The following is a 16,451-nucleotide window of genomic DNA, read 5'->3' as shown; positions in this document are numbered from 1 at the left end:
GAATAATGCGGGTATCACCCGGGGCTGTAGGTAGACGGTGAGCGAGGTGGTAGGCCTAAATATGGTGGATTCTGCTCAGGAACCGACTCCAGAGGTTCTGGCAGAGGATTTTGGCTGCCCCAAACTTAGAACCCTGTCAAAACAGGGTGTTGGTCCTGGCATTCAGGAGAGGGCGCCTCGTCTCCGAAAACTCGAACCACGATTCGCGGTAGCCACGGAAGTCATCAAGATTAATTTTAAAAAAAATACTAAATTTCTCTAGGTACTTTCAACTAAACTACTGACTGGTTAATAATAATTTTAGATAGGGACTCCATCCCTCTAGTCTGAGCAGACTACATAATATACGGTGCGATGTCGATGATTCGCCGAAGATCGCAATTACAAACGGTACCAGTCAGTCAGGAGGCGCGCACCGAAGTCAGTTCAGAGCGGGATATCACCAGGATATCATAAGCGCGGGGTCTCTAGAGAATGGGAGGGGGGGTAGGCTCTGAGCCGAAAATGACCGAGTCCACCCGAAGGTGTCCGGCATAAAAAAAATAGATCTTACTGGAGTGACTGCGCGACTGAGGCGCTATCTTTTGATGGCGAGAGGAAGTACTAATAAATCGACTAGTGACCGACGAGAGTGTCAAGCTAGGGGGTAATGGAGTAACCAGTGGTGCCACCTAGCGGCCTGAGACATAAGGAGGGGAGAGAGGTTGTCGTTACCTCCGCGCGAGCGCTGGTGTCGGCGCTGCCGACGCCCACAAGTGGCTTTAGTGACCACAGCCGTCACAAGATGTCGTTAAGGTGCAGACTCGTAACTGCGGCTGTCAAGCCTGAGATGGCCTTGACTTCGGTTAACGTACCCGAGCGGTCGTCGCTCCTTGCCACACTTCTGAGAAGAAAGTGGTGGGTGAGCAGGAGGGGGATGGCTTCAAAAAACGCATGGTCTGTGGGACACAAGGCCCACGGGATCCTCCTGTCGTGTCTTGCTGCTAGTGAACCTTATACCGATTCGTGACAGAGTTAGCAGGGCTCAGCACTGCTTCACAAGCTGCTCTAGGCAAAAGGTAGTCACGCGAAGAAATAAAGTTACCGGCCCCCACGTGCCTGGAGGCGGGAGAAATATTAGCCAGAATGCTAGCCTAGCATGAGGCTGGGAAAGAAAATCAGCTCGCCTCTGAGAACAGAGGCTGAGGGCCTGGACGTAAAGAAAATAAGATGAGAGAAAAAAAAATATTTCCAAAAATATTTAAGATTACAAAATTTTTAAATAAAACGTGCCTAAATCCCTAATACACGGCACAGTAACAGGTTGCGTATGTGCTACTTCGAACTGTCGAACATTCTGAGCCAGTACGTTATGTTACCGAACTATCTCTGCTTACGTAACGGGTCGCGTATGTGCTACGAAGCACTGCTGAACATTCATAACCGGTATGATTCACTACGGGACCGCATTCACTGATACCACGGTTCTCATTTTGTCGCCCTCTAGTTTATATCCGGGAGTCCGGGTTGTGGTAGGGAGGACGCCCGCTCCGCGACGTGCCGGCCAGGCTGTGACAGGATCCTTCACGGAATAAAGGAGCTCGTGAATTGAACAATACTATCTTCTCCTTGCTACCACTTACTATTCCTTCACATAACGTAAACTCCCCTCCTGGTCCCTTATTTCACAATCCCGGCCACGTTGGCTTGAATTCCACTCCCTCTCCGACTGGAGCGACGCGGGCAGGACGGAACAGTCCACAACAGGTAATTAGGGACCATAGGCCGGGGGACGTCAGTATAAATATACATATGGATTAGTGGAATAGATGATGTTTAGCCACTTGGACGAAATCCACAAAAAGGTGAGCTCTGTTTATGCGCGGAATTTGGGCAACAAAATGACAATGATATAGGACACAAAAATCATTTACCTAAAAATAAGGGACTGTGTGCTATCGTGCACTAGGAATATGGTTAGGGCACCAGTGCAGAATATTCAGTACCAAACCTTTACTTTTGTGCCTTGGAATACTCTGGCCTTGCTGTAGTACTATGGGCAACGATAGAGCGTGTAAGATATGTTTGTTAACTTCATTACTAAATCGAGTCCAAGAATTCTGTACTAGTAATAATTAATGAAGTAATTTTACAGTCATCACTCAATAATGTTTCCATTAGTTTAGCTTTACCTATGTTATATAGAATGTCTCAGCTTGAATCTTCCAATACTTTAACTCTTAAGCAGTTTCTCTGGCAATAATATTTATAGGTTTGTTTTACTAGCAATCTTTTTTTTTTTTTTACCTTTATCCTCAGGCCACCATTGCGCTTTTAACTTTCCGAAAACATAATGAATAATGACCATATTACTCATGGAAGCAATACTCTTTCAGGTCAGTTAGGTCATGCTCTCGTTGCTCTCAATGCTCTTTCTCTTGATGAAGGTTATGATGGCAAGTCTTCTGCTAGTGGTTTTCATGTATTCATCGAAATAGATGTATGTAATGTACAATATAGTATTAAGTTTTTTAGAACAACGAATTACTTATTGTACCGATACAGTAAAATAGAGGGTTGAACACTGTGTTTATGCCTGTATTTTAGCATTGCTTGACATCTTACCTCCTGCAATATATAAAAGCCTGGTCACCACTCCTCTAGTAACAGAACTCGCTGGTGGAATGCATCCCTAGCAGAGTCAAAGATTCTACTGAGTGGAACGACCCCGCAGCCATTAAGTCGTTAGCTGCCCTTTCGGCTATCGAATGTTTTTTTTTTTTTGTTGTTGCCATACCAGGTGTAAATCAATTCGCCTTCTACTTTTGCTTCAGATTAAAAGTAACTATATTAAAGTTACCAACTATTTTTCATCTAAGTTTATATCCTACTCTTACAGCTCAAAAGAACAAATTAAACCGCGAATAAAACCTTCCTAATATTGCCATCTATTCTATTCTTTCATGATCTTTAAAATTATCAATGAAATCCATATCATACATCAGTCTTTGTGCCGACCTCCGTAGCGTAGTCGGATGCACAGCGGCTTACGGTGCTAGGGATTCTGGATTCGAGTCCCGGGTAAGGCATGGGTGTAAAATATATATTCTCATATTTGATAACGAATCGAAATTAAGATTCACGCTGCATATAATGACCCTTTGGCTATGGGCGAAAGCTGTAGGCTACTTAACTATATAAAAAAATCAGTCTTTGTAGATTTTGCTCTTTGGTTTTTGTTTATATTATTGTCTGCTGTAGTGTCTTCTGCAATCGTTATAATTTTACGAAATATTTTAAAATTGCAAGAAAATGGATATAAAAGTTGATGTGGAATATTGGTATGTATGAATTATAAAAGTATTTATTATTTGAAAAAAAAAAAGTATTCTCGTTTGAAGTTTTTGTTAGTCAGTTTTTACAGTTAAAGTATTAAAACTGATTTTTATAATTATGACTTGTTTTCAAGCATTGACTGTAATTAATTTTTTTTTTAATTATGTCAACAGAATTTGTTGGAACTGAGCAGTTGTAAGAATAAATATCTTCTGAGTGAAAAAAAAAATTTAACCTTTTGTTTCTTTGGATGTGTAAGTTAACTTTAAAAGGTTGTTGTAGAAAGGTACTCTTTCTCTATTTAGGAAATTTTTAGTTACTGATTTTCAACTGTTGGGATGAAATAAATTATACTTGTGTCTTGATTTTTCAATGACACTTGTGGAGGGTTCATGCTTTTATTATGTTTATATATTTAAAGCTGCATCTGGATAGTAGCCTAATGGATCCTGTAGTAAAGAGATCTACTAAAAGTGCATCGTAGTGGACACGGACATTTTTTCGTTGCCACTTCCGTACTATCACAAAGAATGCTAATGCATTCCTACATTCATCCACTATAACTGAGATTTCTAGGGATGAGACACTTGCATCTACTGATGCATCTCTACATCCATTAGATTTGGAATCACATTTTTTTTTATTTTTATATAATTTCACTTCAGTTTTTTTTCCATACAATTTGTTTAAAACATTATAAGTGTAAGAAATAACTCTAATAGAGACATAAAAATGTTAATTAAAATAACTTCAAGGGTTATTTAATGCTCATTTGAGGTATTTTTAATATTTTGAAATTCATAACAAACATTTTATTTTGATCACTGAAATTCATAGCAGCAAAAGTATTTGGGTACTAATTATCCATCCATTAGAAATGCACCTTTACATTGTAACTGCATTTGCTATGTACTATTATATGTGCTCTGAACCTATGCATCCCTATGTAATTGGATACAGCTATTTTACGTAATTGTGAATTTAATGTTTAGTTTTGTTGTCTAATACCATTAACATACAATGTAACTATCCTAAATATAAATACAAAGGAACATAAATTAAAATATATTACACCTTTTTTGTGTGTATAAACTTCAGTCATTGATCATTAAGTTATCTTTAAAAGTTAGTAGTCCACAAAAACCTTTGTTTTGTTATTTCAATCATTGTCTATGTTCATAGTTGCATGGTTATCGAAATTAAAGAACAACTATGACAGAATGTTACGATTTACTGCGGGTTCGTAAAGGATAGCCCAATTAAAGATTTTTATCACACACAGTTTTATTTATTGCCACTATTTACATTACTAGCTAATAATGTAAAAATGCCAATTAATCAATTGTACTTAAAAAAATGTTGCTTCCTCCAGTCACACATTTCTTGCAATCCACACACCTTGAAGGCCGCACCTCTGGCGCAACTCTCGCCGTAGCACCCCTCGTGGTCCACCGTCGCAGGACTCCGTCGCCGCTGTCGCACTTTCCCTTCGCCGAGATCCCACTAGACACCTCGCTCGGAACTTCGCTCGGCACTCTGCTGCGCCCACGACACTATCGCCTGGAACTGAACTCTTCGCCCTGGAACCTTCGTCCAGGGACTTCGCCATTCTATCGCCCGGAAACTCCGCCGCGGGAAAACTCCCGACTTCACTCTGAACTCACTCACTCCCTGCCCTGGAACCTTCGTCCAAGGACTTCGCCACTCTGCCGCACCCGCGGCACTATCGCCCTGGAAGCTCCGCCGTGGGACGGCTCCCGCCTGAACTCTGTCCCTCTGAACTCACCTGCTGAGGCCGACGTCCTCTTTTTATATATCAGCCGTCATTTCTGGAACTCACGAGTGCGGCCGGGGCCAGTCGTGTCATTCTGCGCCGACACGACGGCAGAAATCTCTCGAAACACGTGTCGGCGGCTCGCATAACTCCGCAGCTGTCAGGTTTCAGTTACAAGTCAAAGGCAGGGCGCCGCGTGGGGAGTGGAGGGAAGGAGGGGGGAAAGCGACAATCCTTATCTTCCAGGTGCGCACGGCGCATCTCATGTTGTGGCAGTCGCCAGCCAGCAATGCACGTGCATGTGTCCCGGCCTTGCTCACTTTCGTAACAATACTAATAAACTTAGCTGAGATTGTAGTCTGGATTTAGTTTAGTTTGAATGTATAAATCCTTATATAGTTTGAAATCATGTTCTCTTCACGTGCCATATAATGTGTTTGATAATTTAGTGCAGTATTACTGGTGACCTTACACATAAGAGTAACCTATATTTTTAGTATACTCAAATTGTGTGCACTATTCTCATATCATTTGTAGAGATTATTATTGCTAGAAGCCCTTTGTTAAAATGGGTATATTTTCTGTCTTTTAACTGTAATTTTTTGATTTCTAAATGAATGATACTGCTTTCATGATAGCTCATTCACTTAAGCATGTTTATATATCATGGCTTTTAAGCAGTTGCTATGCCATGTCTAATAAATGTGTAATTTTTTCGTAAACAAGACGAATGTTACATGAGCTATGCAGTTGTGTAACATTATAGTGAAATGCATACTCAGACTGTTATCTGGAATTTTTGTGTAAATTGCTAACTTATGTCATGCATAACTGTTATCACGTTGCATAGCTTATAAGCAACACATTTTGTCAAGGATTTTCTGAAATATGGTTCGCTTAAAATAAAATACGTAGAAGCTGTGAATTATTTCCATTCCTCAAATCAAAATATTAAGCCTTTTTATGTTTCCCAAATGGCCTTCCTAGTGCACTTCAAAATTACTTAATCCCTTTACACAATTATTATTTTTTTTTACCTTGCTCCCTTCAGAAGTATTTTAAATAATTGTTTGAAAGACGGTTGAAAAAAGAATGGCTTGAACCACAGACGTGAAAATCTTCTCAATTGCATCAAAATGTTAGGTTTGTGAGCCACCAACCAGCATGACCTCACATTGCAATGTCCGAGTGATGGCCAGCTAGTCAAAGCACAGTACAAAACATACACAAAATCCTCAAATAACTTCATAGCTGGGGACTTCTCTAGTAAAAAGTCTTCCTATTGGCTACAAATACTTTTCTTACACTTACTACTCTGTGATTCCTTGATGCAAGAGCTTTCCAATGGTCCTGGTGAACGTCTGTGTGTCTCACTCTAACACAGGATGCGATAAATATTGTCTATCATTTCAGTGCCACTGTGTCTCTCATATTTTATTTTTGTGAAAGAAAGAACAAACTGTCCATATTCTAGAACTGGTATACCTAAACACACTATGAAATACAATTATAAAAAATAAAGTTATAAAAATAACATTTACATGAAATTAATACTGAAGATTCCTCTCACATAAATCGTAACCTTGTCAAACTTGTGATAATTTCTAAAAACATAGTTACAAGGTTTTTAAAAATAAAGAATAATTAAATATCAGAAAATATTATAAAAATATTAATCACAATCACAATACAATAAAAATACAAAACTAGGTTACAATGACCTTAAACCTACATAATCAGCTGATATACTGCCTCACTAAAGATATTATATCATATGATTAACTCTGCAAAATTGGAGATGGCAGAGGCTTTGCAATGCCACAATGTATGAAGTTTGATTCTACGATGTCAATCATTGTTTAGACTACTGTAATGTGTCAGTATCCCCCAAGATGCCAAGGCCTGGGTTCCAACATTATTCACAGCCAAAACTTTTCTGTTGAGTAAATTGTTAATGAAGTTAGGAGAAGGAGGTAGGGGATATGTCACATAGGTGGGTACGTAACCATATGCAAGTATAATATTCTGTGCTCCATGGTTCAAAATAACATGTGTAAAAACCAACTTAATATGTTTTTTCATAATTTCAGTGGGGCATGTGGCTACAAGGATCGTTTTGAAGAAATGGCCAGCCAAATACATTCTACTGTTCCGTCAGCTGAGGTAAATGGCACGGAGGGGCGAAGAGGTGAGTGTATTTGGGAACCATGTGCTCAGCGTATTGCTCGGCTGCAGAGTCTTCCTCTGTGGGTGTGCGTGCCACAGCATTGCATCCAAGTGGTGTATGGCCACAGATAGCAGAGTGTATACGTAGGTGGCTCTGTGAAACCATCAAGCGGGTAAATGTAGTTCTGTTCATTATCTTTCTTCAGATACATTTCTTCTTTCCCAGGTTCCTTTGAAGTGCAGGTCAACGGAACGCTGATCCATTCAAAGCTGTCGACCATGGCGTTTCCAGACTTCAGCAACGTCGCGGAAATAGTCTTGAACGCTGCTGAAGGGAAACCAGTTCAGCCTGTTTCCAAACAGCAGCCAATCAACTGTGTCATCATATAGTAGTTGTATCATCAGAGTATTGTTTACAAGTGCCGTTTTAGTGCATCACAATGGACAGTGGTTAGACATTTTTTTATTATTTATTTAATAAATGTTTTAGTCTATATTTTGAATATTTTTTATTGTTAAATTTTTTTGGTACAGTAAATATTACACTTTACTATGAAGTATTATCTTAAAAAATAAAAATTATTATTTATTGTTTTCCTAGTTCATCCTTAATATGCAAGCAAATTAGTAGTAAGCTGCTGAAAGTATTTTCCTTTAATGATAGCTTTCACTTATGCAAAATTATAAATTAACTACAATTTGAGTTACGAAATCCACTGTGGTCATCATTGCTGAGATGCCCAGCATTCTCTTGCACAGTAATAGGTTTCTCTGTTGTTCTAACCCCCAGTGCATGCCGTGCCTCGGCCTGTGTTTGGTCTGGCTGCTGTAGAGGGCATGTACTGACAAGATCTCTGGAGGTGACACATTCAGAGACGCCTGATCTCCGTAAAGCTTTCTCAATTTCTTTAGATAAATGGCAACATTTTTCCAAGACAGAGGAATGAGTTTATTGAAGAAAGAGTTTAAAGATAAAGACACCATTACACCACATGCAGAACTAATAGATTTCTAGTCTAAAACAATTCTGTGTTTTTTTCAACCCCTTGCAGCAATGGCTTATCTTATGAAAAATTGTTTCAGACAAAAGTTTTAGATAAAACTTATAAGATTTACAAACAATTTGAACGGATCTGATAGTGTACCTACTAAAGTATTTGGAATTTTTTAATTTTCTAAATTCCTAGATTTTGGATGTTTAAAAATGCCTTGGGCAAATTCCGAGGCAATTGCCCATTTCATAACTGTCCAGGCCACTGGGCATTTGCCCGGCCCATATCACTAGGCCAGGGGAAATTCTATCAGTATGGTACTTTTCCTTCCCCGTCCTGTTTTTTACATCAAAATAGCTGACAACATTCTCTGCATTAAAATTAATCACTTGCAATAAAATTTCTTCCTTGAAATTAATTAAAATATAAAATAAAATTGTAACATTTAACAGATAAGTAAAGATGATTTTTCCATTGGTTGTAAACAAAACTTGTAAAATCAAAGATAAAACTGAGATAAATACGTTAAGATAACAATCAGAATGAATTAAAATAATAAATTGGAAAATCATTAAAACTTTAAATTAGGTAGCAATACTTTTACAAAGATCACGTGACTAGAGGAGGAATATGCCTTACATCATGTGAAAAGAAAATTTAAAGTTTCTGTAGACTGTACATCTTAACCTAATAGTAATTGTCAAGCTACACAGTAAATAGTTTGACTAGTTTGGCTTGTGAACACTAGGTGTGTGCATGCACGAGTGTATGTATAAAATTCATAAAGCTTGTTTTATAGTTGTGTTGTAATTTTAAAACCATTACGTAATATATCTAATGCAACTTATGAAACTGTGTACAGGTATTGGTTAAAGTATGAATTTTAAAATATAAAAGAGTTTTAAAAAAAATCTTCACCACACTTGCTATCCAGTCAGAAAAAGTCATGAACATGCGTCCAGGCAAAGCTCATTTCTTTCTGTGTTAGAGTAGTCAGTCTTTGAGTACTTGTGCAATTGTCCATTTTATGTGAAAAACATCTCAGCTTAACTTAGTCTCACAAGGTTTGCTAAAAAAAACTAATGGATTCTTCTTCGCTTTATCTATATCTTCATCTTTCACTTTTTGTATATGAATATACTTTTACAAAATAGGGATCACTGCAGAACTACAAATGTGAAAATTATTATTTTTTAGAGTTGCAATACAAACATAATATATACAAATTTTCCTCTTTGATTACAGGACAACTCAAATGTTTTAATGCACAATTATGAAGGATGTGGTTTCGTACCATTAAATAAATACAACTACAAAATTTTAACGCAGTTAGAAAGTGCACCAGGAACCATGGAGAGAGTTCAGTTGTCGAGCTGACACAGGCAGGCCACGCCGCGGTTGATCCAGTGCTTCTGTGGCTGGCTGCTCGGGAACTCCACGAACATGACGAAGTTTGTTGAGTGGCCTGTCGTCGACAGCACACCTCGACGCTCGCTTGTTTTGTACACCGGGCAGTTGTACACAGACTGTGGCTTAAATTCCTCCTGCAAACATAACATTAAATACTGCACATTAACAGACCCCAAAATACATTATTTAGTATGTTTCATGAATGCAGGTGAAAAAAAAAGTAGATAGTGCCCATGTAAAACAACAGTGACTGAGTGTTCACACTGCTTGCCTTCACCAAGGCAATCTTGGGTTGATTCCCTGCAGAGTTAAAAAAACATTTTTCATAAGTGAGCAACAAGACCTTTAAACAAATATTTTGCACGTGCAATTTGGATTGGTCTTCAAATTATTTGTCTTTCTTAATCCTACTGATTCTCTTGAAAGAATGGTAACCCTGACTTAAGCAATACAAAATTCAATATTCTCTGTCTCGAAGTACATGCTTATCAAGAAAAAAAATAATAATACATACATATTAAAAATTATAATGCAGCCAACTCTTGATTCTAAGACCTCTGGAATAATGACCATCTTAAAATAACAACCTTATTTGCTTGTTTTAAAAAGTACAAAAATGAAGGAACTAGGTAGAAAGAAAAGTAACATTTTTTGCATTTATTTTTGGTGCTTCATGTTAAGATTAATTGTACTAGTATTTAAAAGCAAAAATCAAAAATATACTAAGAAGAAAAAAAAACACACTGAGAGTGCGCTGCCATTCATAGACGTAGTAGACAGTTCTCCCGCTAGATGGGGTTAGTAGATACCTTCACTAAATAGCTGCCCAAACATCAGTTTATAGTTCAAAGTTTGATCATAGTATTGTTTTCCTCTTACTGTTCTCGTGTTCCGCCTGCGAAGTCATTCTGGCAGATTTAAAAGAACAAAAAGTGTGTTTGAAATTTTGTTTCCTATTTGAAAAATTGGCAACTGAAGCATACCAAATGCTTCAACAGGCTTTCAAGGAGGATGTGTGAGCCACACACGTCAGACTGAATGAGCACTTTCATTTGGAAGTTTTAAGAACTTGCGAGAGTATGTGCGGAGGAAACACCTGGAACTTTGGTATCATGACAACGCCCCTGCACACATGGCCTTACGAGTGAACCACTATTTGGCCTCTCAGAGGTGGTCTGTCATTCCTCACACTCTGTATTCGCCCGTGCGACTTTTACCTGTTCCCGAGAATGAAGAAAAATCTAAAAGGGTGTCGCGTGACACTCTCTAATCGGGGTGTCCCCTGCTCCAATTGTGGCTGCCTATGGGGGTTGCTAGTGGTGCTATCTATGCCGGGTCAATGGAGGTTCCTTGGTGGGGTAGGGGGGAATGGCCGTATGAGTTCAGGGGGGTAGCCCCACCTAGGCAGGCCTTGTAGATGGGCGTCAGAGCCGCCGAGCGATATGGTGGAGGGGCGGCTCTTCTCCAACGTTATCCCTTTAGGGGGAGGGGATGGACTCGGGTTGACCCGGGTGGGGGCCGGGAAGAAGACCTCCGTCTGGCGGGGACCAACGGTCTTCTGTCGGCGGGCTGCTGCTGCTCGGTCCCGAGCCTTCGTGTATACCCACGGGGCGGGGACTGATGAATCTCCCTCCACGGGTATTGGCCGTGGGTTGGAGGGGGGTAAGGCACTGCCGTTCGGTAAAGGCCTCGGGGTCTGCTTAGCCCCCTGCCCTCGATAGAAATACGACATGGGTTGCTGGTTGCTTACCCACAGAGAGTCTGGCGGCTCTGGTGATCGCTGAAGTGGCCGCTCTTCCTTGGGTCGAGGGCAGTATGGCGAGCTGGTCGGCTGGCAGGCGGTGGGTGACTTGGTGGGCTCTCCCTCTCCCGAATGAAAAGCTCGGTATGCTCGTAGCACAAACTTTATTCGCTAGCTCTGGGAGTCGCAGCCTCTCCCCTACAGGCTACATATACTGACACTGTATTACTAGCTACGGCCTGTAACTAGGCAGGTCCTGGCTCGAACGATAACACTCACACCTCGGCGAATTCCTCTCCCTATCTGCTCTCGGTCCTCACGTCGACGGGTTCGAGTCCCGGAGTCCTCTTGTAGTGGTGGCACGGTGAGAGAGAGACCTCGGCGGCCGTGGTGCCACTGGGACACCAACTGCCTTCCTGGGCCAAGGGCTGGCCCTTTTATACCCATCCTGAGGGCCTGGGCGTGACGTCGGAGGGCGAGGGATTCCGGGAATTGCCGGCCGCTTCCCGGAATTCCAGGCAGCAGTAGTGCCGTGCGCAAAAAGCTGGCCTGGAGGGAGAGGGGTAGGCGGGGTGGCGGCCGGTCGGGGTGGAGGAGGGTGCGGAGGGAAGAGGCTGCGCGCGCACTCGGCCGGCCTGGTGGGCGAGGGGGTAGGTGGGAGGTAGCGGCTGGTCGGGGGGTGTCGGCCAGCTCCGCCGGCGCTCGGCCTGGTTGCTCCGGGCAACCAGAGACGCGGGAGTCGTCGCCCTGGCAACGGGCGACGCGAGCGTGGCCGGGCGGTGACAGCCGTGATGGCCATCTGGCACGGCCCGCACACGTGTTTAGGAAGGAAGGGGCTGACGGCTTCGAGATTACAGCCGTGCGCGGCACGTCGCACGTCAAACCCCCCCCACCTTGAAAAGGCGGCAGCCACTTTCCATGTGTGCAGGCCGGATCCTCCTGGTGGTCCCTCCTTCCTCCTTGCTGTTGGGTTGATGCCATCCTTCCTGCTTCGTCTTCTTGGAGTTGGGGATAGGGTGAGGCAGAGAGTAGCCCTCAGGTTGGGTTGGTGCTAGTGGATGAGGTGTGACACAATCCCTCCTTCTGGAATGATGATCGGGTGGAGACTTTTTATGTTTAAGTGCTCCAAAAGACAAGGGGGCTCAAGGCTTGGAGCTTGACGTACAATATCCAATACTTATGACTAGATGAGATGCGACCCTACTTAAGCTATGGAACCAGAGCCCTGGCAGCACCATTAATTGTAATTTGAATGTCTTTTTGGTGCTGCAAAAATGTCGTGCCCTACCAAAGTTTGCAATCTTTAATGCTGGGTTGGTTCCGCCCTATTTGTATATACATTTACTTGGTCTACTCGTTCCTTCGTCGTGGTTAGGTTATCCCTAATGCACTTTTGGGTCATTCCCATCCTATATACATGTTCCTAGGGGAGGCTGCTAAGTATTGACAAATGAACAGACATGGTACCCTTATTTACATTCACATTTTAGGGGAGCCTCTTGCTTGGCTCTTACGTTATATACATGAAAATATCAACACAATGTCCATAGGTGAGAGTCTTTCAAACGCTTGTTTGCTTGAGGCCTACTCTAGTCAGTTTTCCTGTTCCCGCACACAGGGCTGGCGTGACTCGCTTAACCTAAGTAGGTAGCTTGTCGAAGCTCCTAAGGTGGTGAGGGTCACGGCCTCACCCCTCTTGCAAAATGGCCATTCGCGCACTCTCACTTTGGCATCTGGTCTTGCTTGGGGTGATCTACCCGGTAGCGACCGGGTCGGTCCTCCATGCTGGCTCGGCAGGACCTCCAGGGCTGCCCTCGTCTTGGAGGCGGCGGCTGGGCGCTGGTGGGCCGGCGCCATGCTGGCACGATGGCACGTACTCCAGGGGCTGGATCTGCCTCCTGGTTAGGCAGGCTGCTACTGCGGCTCGCCCTTGGGAGCTGGTCCTGGGGTTGTACTGGCCCCTCTGGGAAGGGTGCTGTGATGTCCTGGCTGCCAGCCGTCCTGGCGGATGGAGTCGACTGCCCCACCGCCTTCCCCTCGGCTGCTGTGCTGGACGGGGTTGGGAGATCCTTAGCCGCCTGGTCGGCCTAGGAAGGGATCTCCGCGGGTTCCAGTGTTTTCGACTGCCCTTGCTGGACCTTGGGTGACGGGCAGGTCGAGTCTGCTGGGTTGCATGGCATTAGGGGGGCCGTATTTGGCCTGTGGGTGGTGACCTCGGGGTGGGGGTCTGGAATGGGGTCATCCAGGAGATCCACCTGGAACCCCTGATATTTGACCTGGCTTTGGTGCTGAACTTGGTTTTTCTGCTCTGCCGGGTATCTGGCCTCGAAACCTCTGAAGACGTCTTGTTCATCGTTGTCGATGTGGGCTACCGGACTTTGGTGTCCGTCCAAAATGATTGCCTTTTTTATTTGTTTTAGGGGTATCTTCCTGAGTTTCCCCTTGCCATCTACCACCCACCCTGTATTGTTATGTAGGCGGTGGAGGGGTGTGGGACCTTCCCACTTGGGTGCGAAGGATGCGCATACCTGTCTGCTTTTGTTGCTTATGGGGTGACTCCGTACCCATACTTGGTCCCCCTCTCTTATTCGAGGTTTTCCTTCTTCCGGCTTCTGGTATTTTTGTCGGATGTATCTTTCTTGGTTCCTATGCGCTTGCTCCTGTCTCTCCTGGGAAGTGCCTTCTGGAGGTTCCCCTGCTGGTGGTTGCTCCGTCCACCTCCATTCCCCGGGGCGCTTGAGATTTTTTCCGAGAAGCAGCTTGCTTGGGGACATTCCAGTGGCTTCGTTTTGCCGCCTTCTTAGTGTAAAGAGGATGGTTGGGAGGTGCTTGTCCCATGTGGAGTGATCATTGTTGATCCGGAGTCGAATTCCCTTCTTTATCTCCTGGTTTCTGCGCTCTGTGGGGTTTGCTTGTGGGTGATAGGTAGGGGTGGTCCATTTCTCCACATCCCATTTCCTGCAGGCCTTTTCCCACATTCTCCCCGTGAATTGGGCCCCGTTATCTGTGAGAACCCTCCTCGGGTATCCCCATCTTCCATTACCGCGATAATGTGTTTTGCCTCAGCCTTGGCTAGGGGGAAACCTTCGACCCATCTTGAGAACAGGTCAGTTATCACGAGTATATATTGCTTGCCCCGTTTGGTCCGTGGGTAGGGACCCATTAGGTCCAGGGCTATGGTGTCCCAGGCCACCCTAGAATGCCTAGGGTACATTGGTGCTTTCTGGGGTGGGTGTGCCTTTGCTTGAGTGCAGATAGTGCACTGGTTCACGTGCTCCCTGACCTGCCTCGTGATCCCATGCCACCAATACCGTTCGGCTATAGCGTCTATTGTTCCTTGGATCCCTGGATGCCCTGCCTGGTCGTGATCGTGCATCTGGTATATTAGGGATTCCCGGTATGATGGGGGGACCCATAGTTTCCAGTTTTTGCGTTGTGGGGAGGTGCGAGTCCAGATTGCCCCATCTTTTTCCTGGTAATGTTCCGGGTACTGGGCAAGCAGGTTCCTCACACCCGGGTCATTCTGTTGGCTTCTGAGAAACTGGTCCCTTTCATTTCCGCCCGTGATTGTCTGGAGACGTAGTTCGGTCCCTCCTTTCTGCAGTGGCTTCTGACTTGGGGGAAATATTCTCTCCGACTCCTCTTCTGCTTGGTCTTCCCGGTGAGAGGTGATAGGGAATCTCGACAGTGCGTCCGGGAGCTCATTGTGCTTGCCTGGGCAGTGTTCGACTTCAAAGTCGAATTCCCCTAGTAGTATGGCCCATCTAGCGAGCTTTGCCTTGCTGTCTTTCAGTCGGTGAAGCCATGTGAGGGCCTGATTATCTGTTCGAAGGGTGAAGGGTGCATCTTCCAGGTAATATCTGTATCGCTTGATAGCCCAAACGATAGCCAGGCACTCTAGTTCATTGCTATGATACCTGGTCTCGGCATCATTGAGGGTTGTGGAGGCATACCCTATTATTAGCCTCTGCCCTGCACCTCCCTGCTGATACAGTACAGCCCCGAGTCCCTTGAGGCTGGCATCAGTTTGTAGTATCATTCGTTGGCCTGCTGTGGGTCGGTGCAGAGTGGGTAAATTTACAAACAAACTCTTGGTTGCTTGGAAGGCTTGTTCCCTTTCAGTGGTCCACTCCCACTTTTGTCCCTTTCGGAGGAGCGTGAGTAGGGGGCTTGTGACTTCTGCCATGTTTGGCACGTAGTCCCTCAGCCATCCACAGGTGCCCAGGAAGCTTTTCAATTGCTTCGGGTTCCTTGGGGCCTCTGCTTCTTGGATTGCTCTGATTTTTTCCGGTTGGGGCTGGTTCCCCTCCGAGGTGACGACATGTCCCAGGTAGTTGATCTGTGACCTCCCGAATTCACACTTCTCCATTCGACATGTTAAGTTGTGCATCTCTAACCGTTCTAAAACTTGTTTGAGATGTCCCAGGTGTTCTTCCCAGGTCCGGGAAAACACAATGATGTCATCCATGTATGCTACACAAAATGTTGCTACTTCTCCAGCCAGCACTTCAGTTGCCATTAGGCGTTGTAACGTGCATGGGGCGTTCTTCAGCCCGAATGGCATTACTCGGAACTGCAGACTCTCCCCGTTCGGGGTTGTGAATGCCGTGTATTTCCGATGTTCAGCCGCGACGGGTATTTGCCAGTACCCTGATCTGAGATCGAGCCTAGAGAAGATGCAGGCATCTCCCAACTCTCTGAGGGTGTGGCCGATATCCACCACTGGGGGCGCGGCGCTGTACGTCAATTTGTTCAGAGGGCGGTAGTCCACGCAGAACCTCAGTTCTCCGTTGTGTTTAGGTGCCAACACAATGCGTGCGTTGTAAGGAGAATTTGCGGGCTCCACAATTCTCTGTTGCTTCATCTCTCTTATTTGTTGGCCGATGATCTTTCTTTTTTCCAAAGATGGCTTCCCTGTTCGTTCATATATGGGTTGCTCGGAGCTCAAATGAATCTCATGGGCTGTGGTCTTAGTCTGACGAAGAGGTCCGTTTTCGGAAAAGACCCCTTGGTGTCGGTTGAGGGTTCGCAGTAGTTGCTCAGCTTGGGGAGG

General features: G+C 44.2%; 2 protein-coding genes across 2 annotated transcripts in view; one reads left to right on the top strand and one right to left on the bottom strand.

Moving 5' to 3' along the window:
* The first annotated feature begins 3,216 nt into the window (after positions 1-3,216).
* Positions 3,217-7,751, top strand: LOC134533173 (migration and invasion enhancer 1). Its single transcript, XM_063370537.1, has 3 exons — positions 3,217-3,320; positions 7,180-7,277; positions 7,482-7,751. Exons 1-3 carry the CDS (start codon positions 3,292-3,294, stop codon positions 7,643-7,645), a joined length of 291 nt encoding a protein of 96 aa, XP_063226607.1. The 5' UTR covers positions 3,217-3,291; the 3' UTR covers positions 7,646-7,751.
* A 1,583-nt stretch (positions 7,752-9,334) lies between these two features.
* Positions 9,335-16,451, bottom strand: part of LOC134533172 (dynein axonemal heavy chain 3) — a 182,794-nt gene continuing 175,677 nt past the window's right edge. The window contains exon 70 of the mRNA XM_063370536.1: positions 9,335-9,791. Coding sequence (XP_063226606.1) covers positions 9,609-9,791 — 183 coding nt within the window. The 3' untranslated portion in view covers positions 9,335-9,608. The remainder of the gene's footprint in view (positions 9,792-16,451) is intronic.

The sequence above is a fragment of the Bacillus rossius genome, chromosome 6 (assembly GCF_032445375.1).
Source record: "Bacillus rossius redtenbacheri isolate Brsri chromosome 6, Brsri_v3, whole genome shotgun sequence".
Taxonomy (NCBI): domain Eukaryota; kingdom Metazoa; phylum Arthropoda; class Insecta; order Phasmatodea; family Bacillidae; genus Bacillus; species Bacillus rossius.
This window is presented reverse-complemented; position numbering and strand designations above follow the sequence as displayed.

Bases quoted from the DNA above. Each gene is read 5' to 3' on its own strand.
- LOC134533173 (XM_063370537.1), top strand. From the start codon at position 3,292: ATGGATATAAAAGTTGATGTGGAATATTG. The intron at 3,321-7,179 runs GTATGTATGAAT...TCATAATTTCAG, and splicing joins AAAGTTGATGTGGAATATTG to TGGGGCATGTGGCTACAAGG. The intron at 7,278-7,481 runs GTGAGTGTATTT...CTTCTTTCCCAG, and splicing joins TGGCACGGAGGGGCGAAGAG to GTTCCTTTGAAGTGCAGGTC.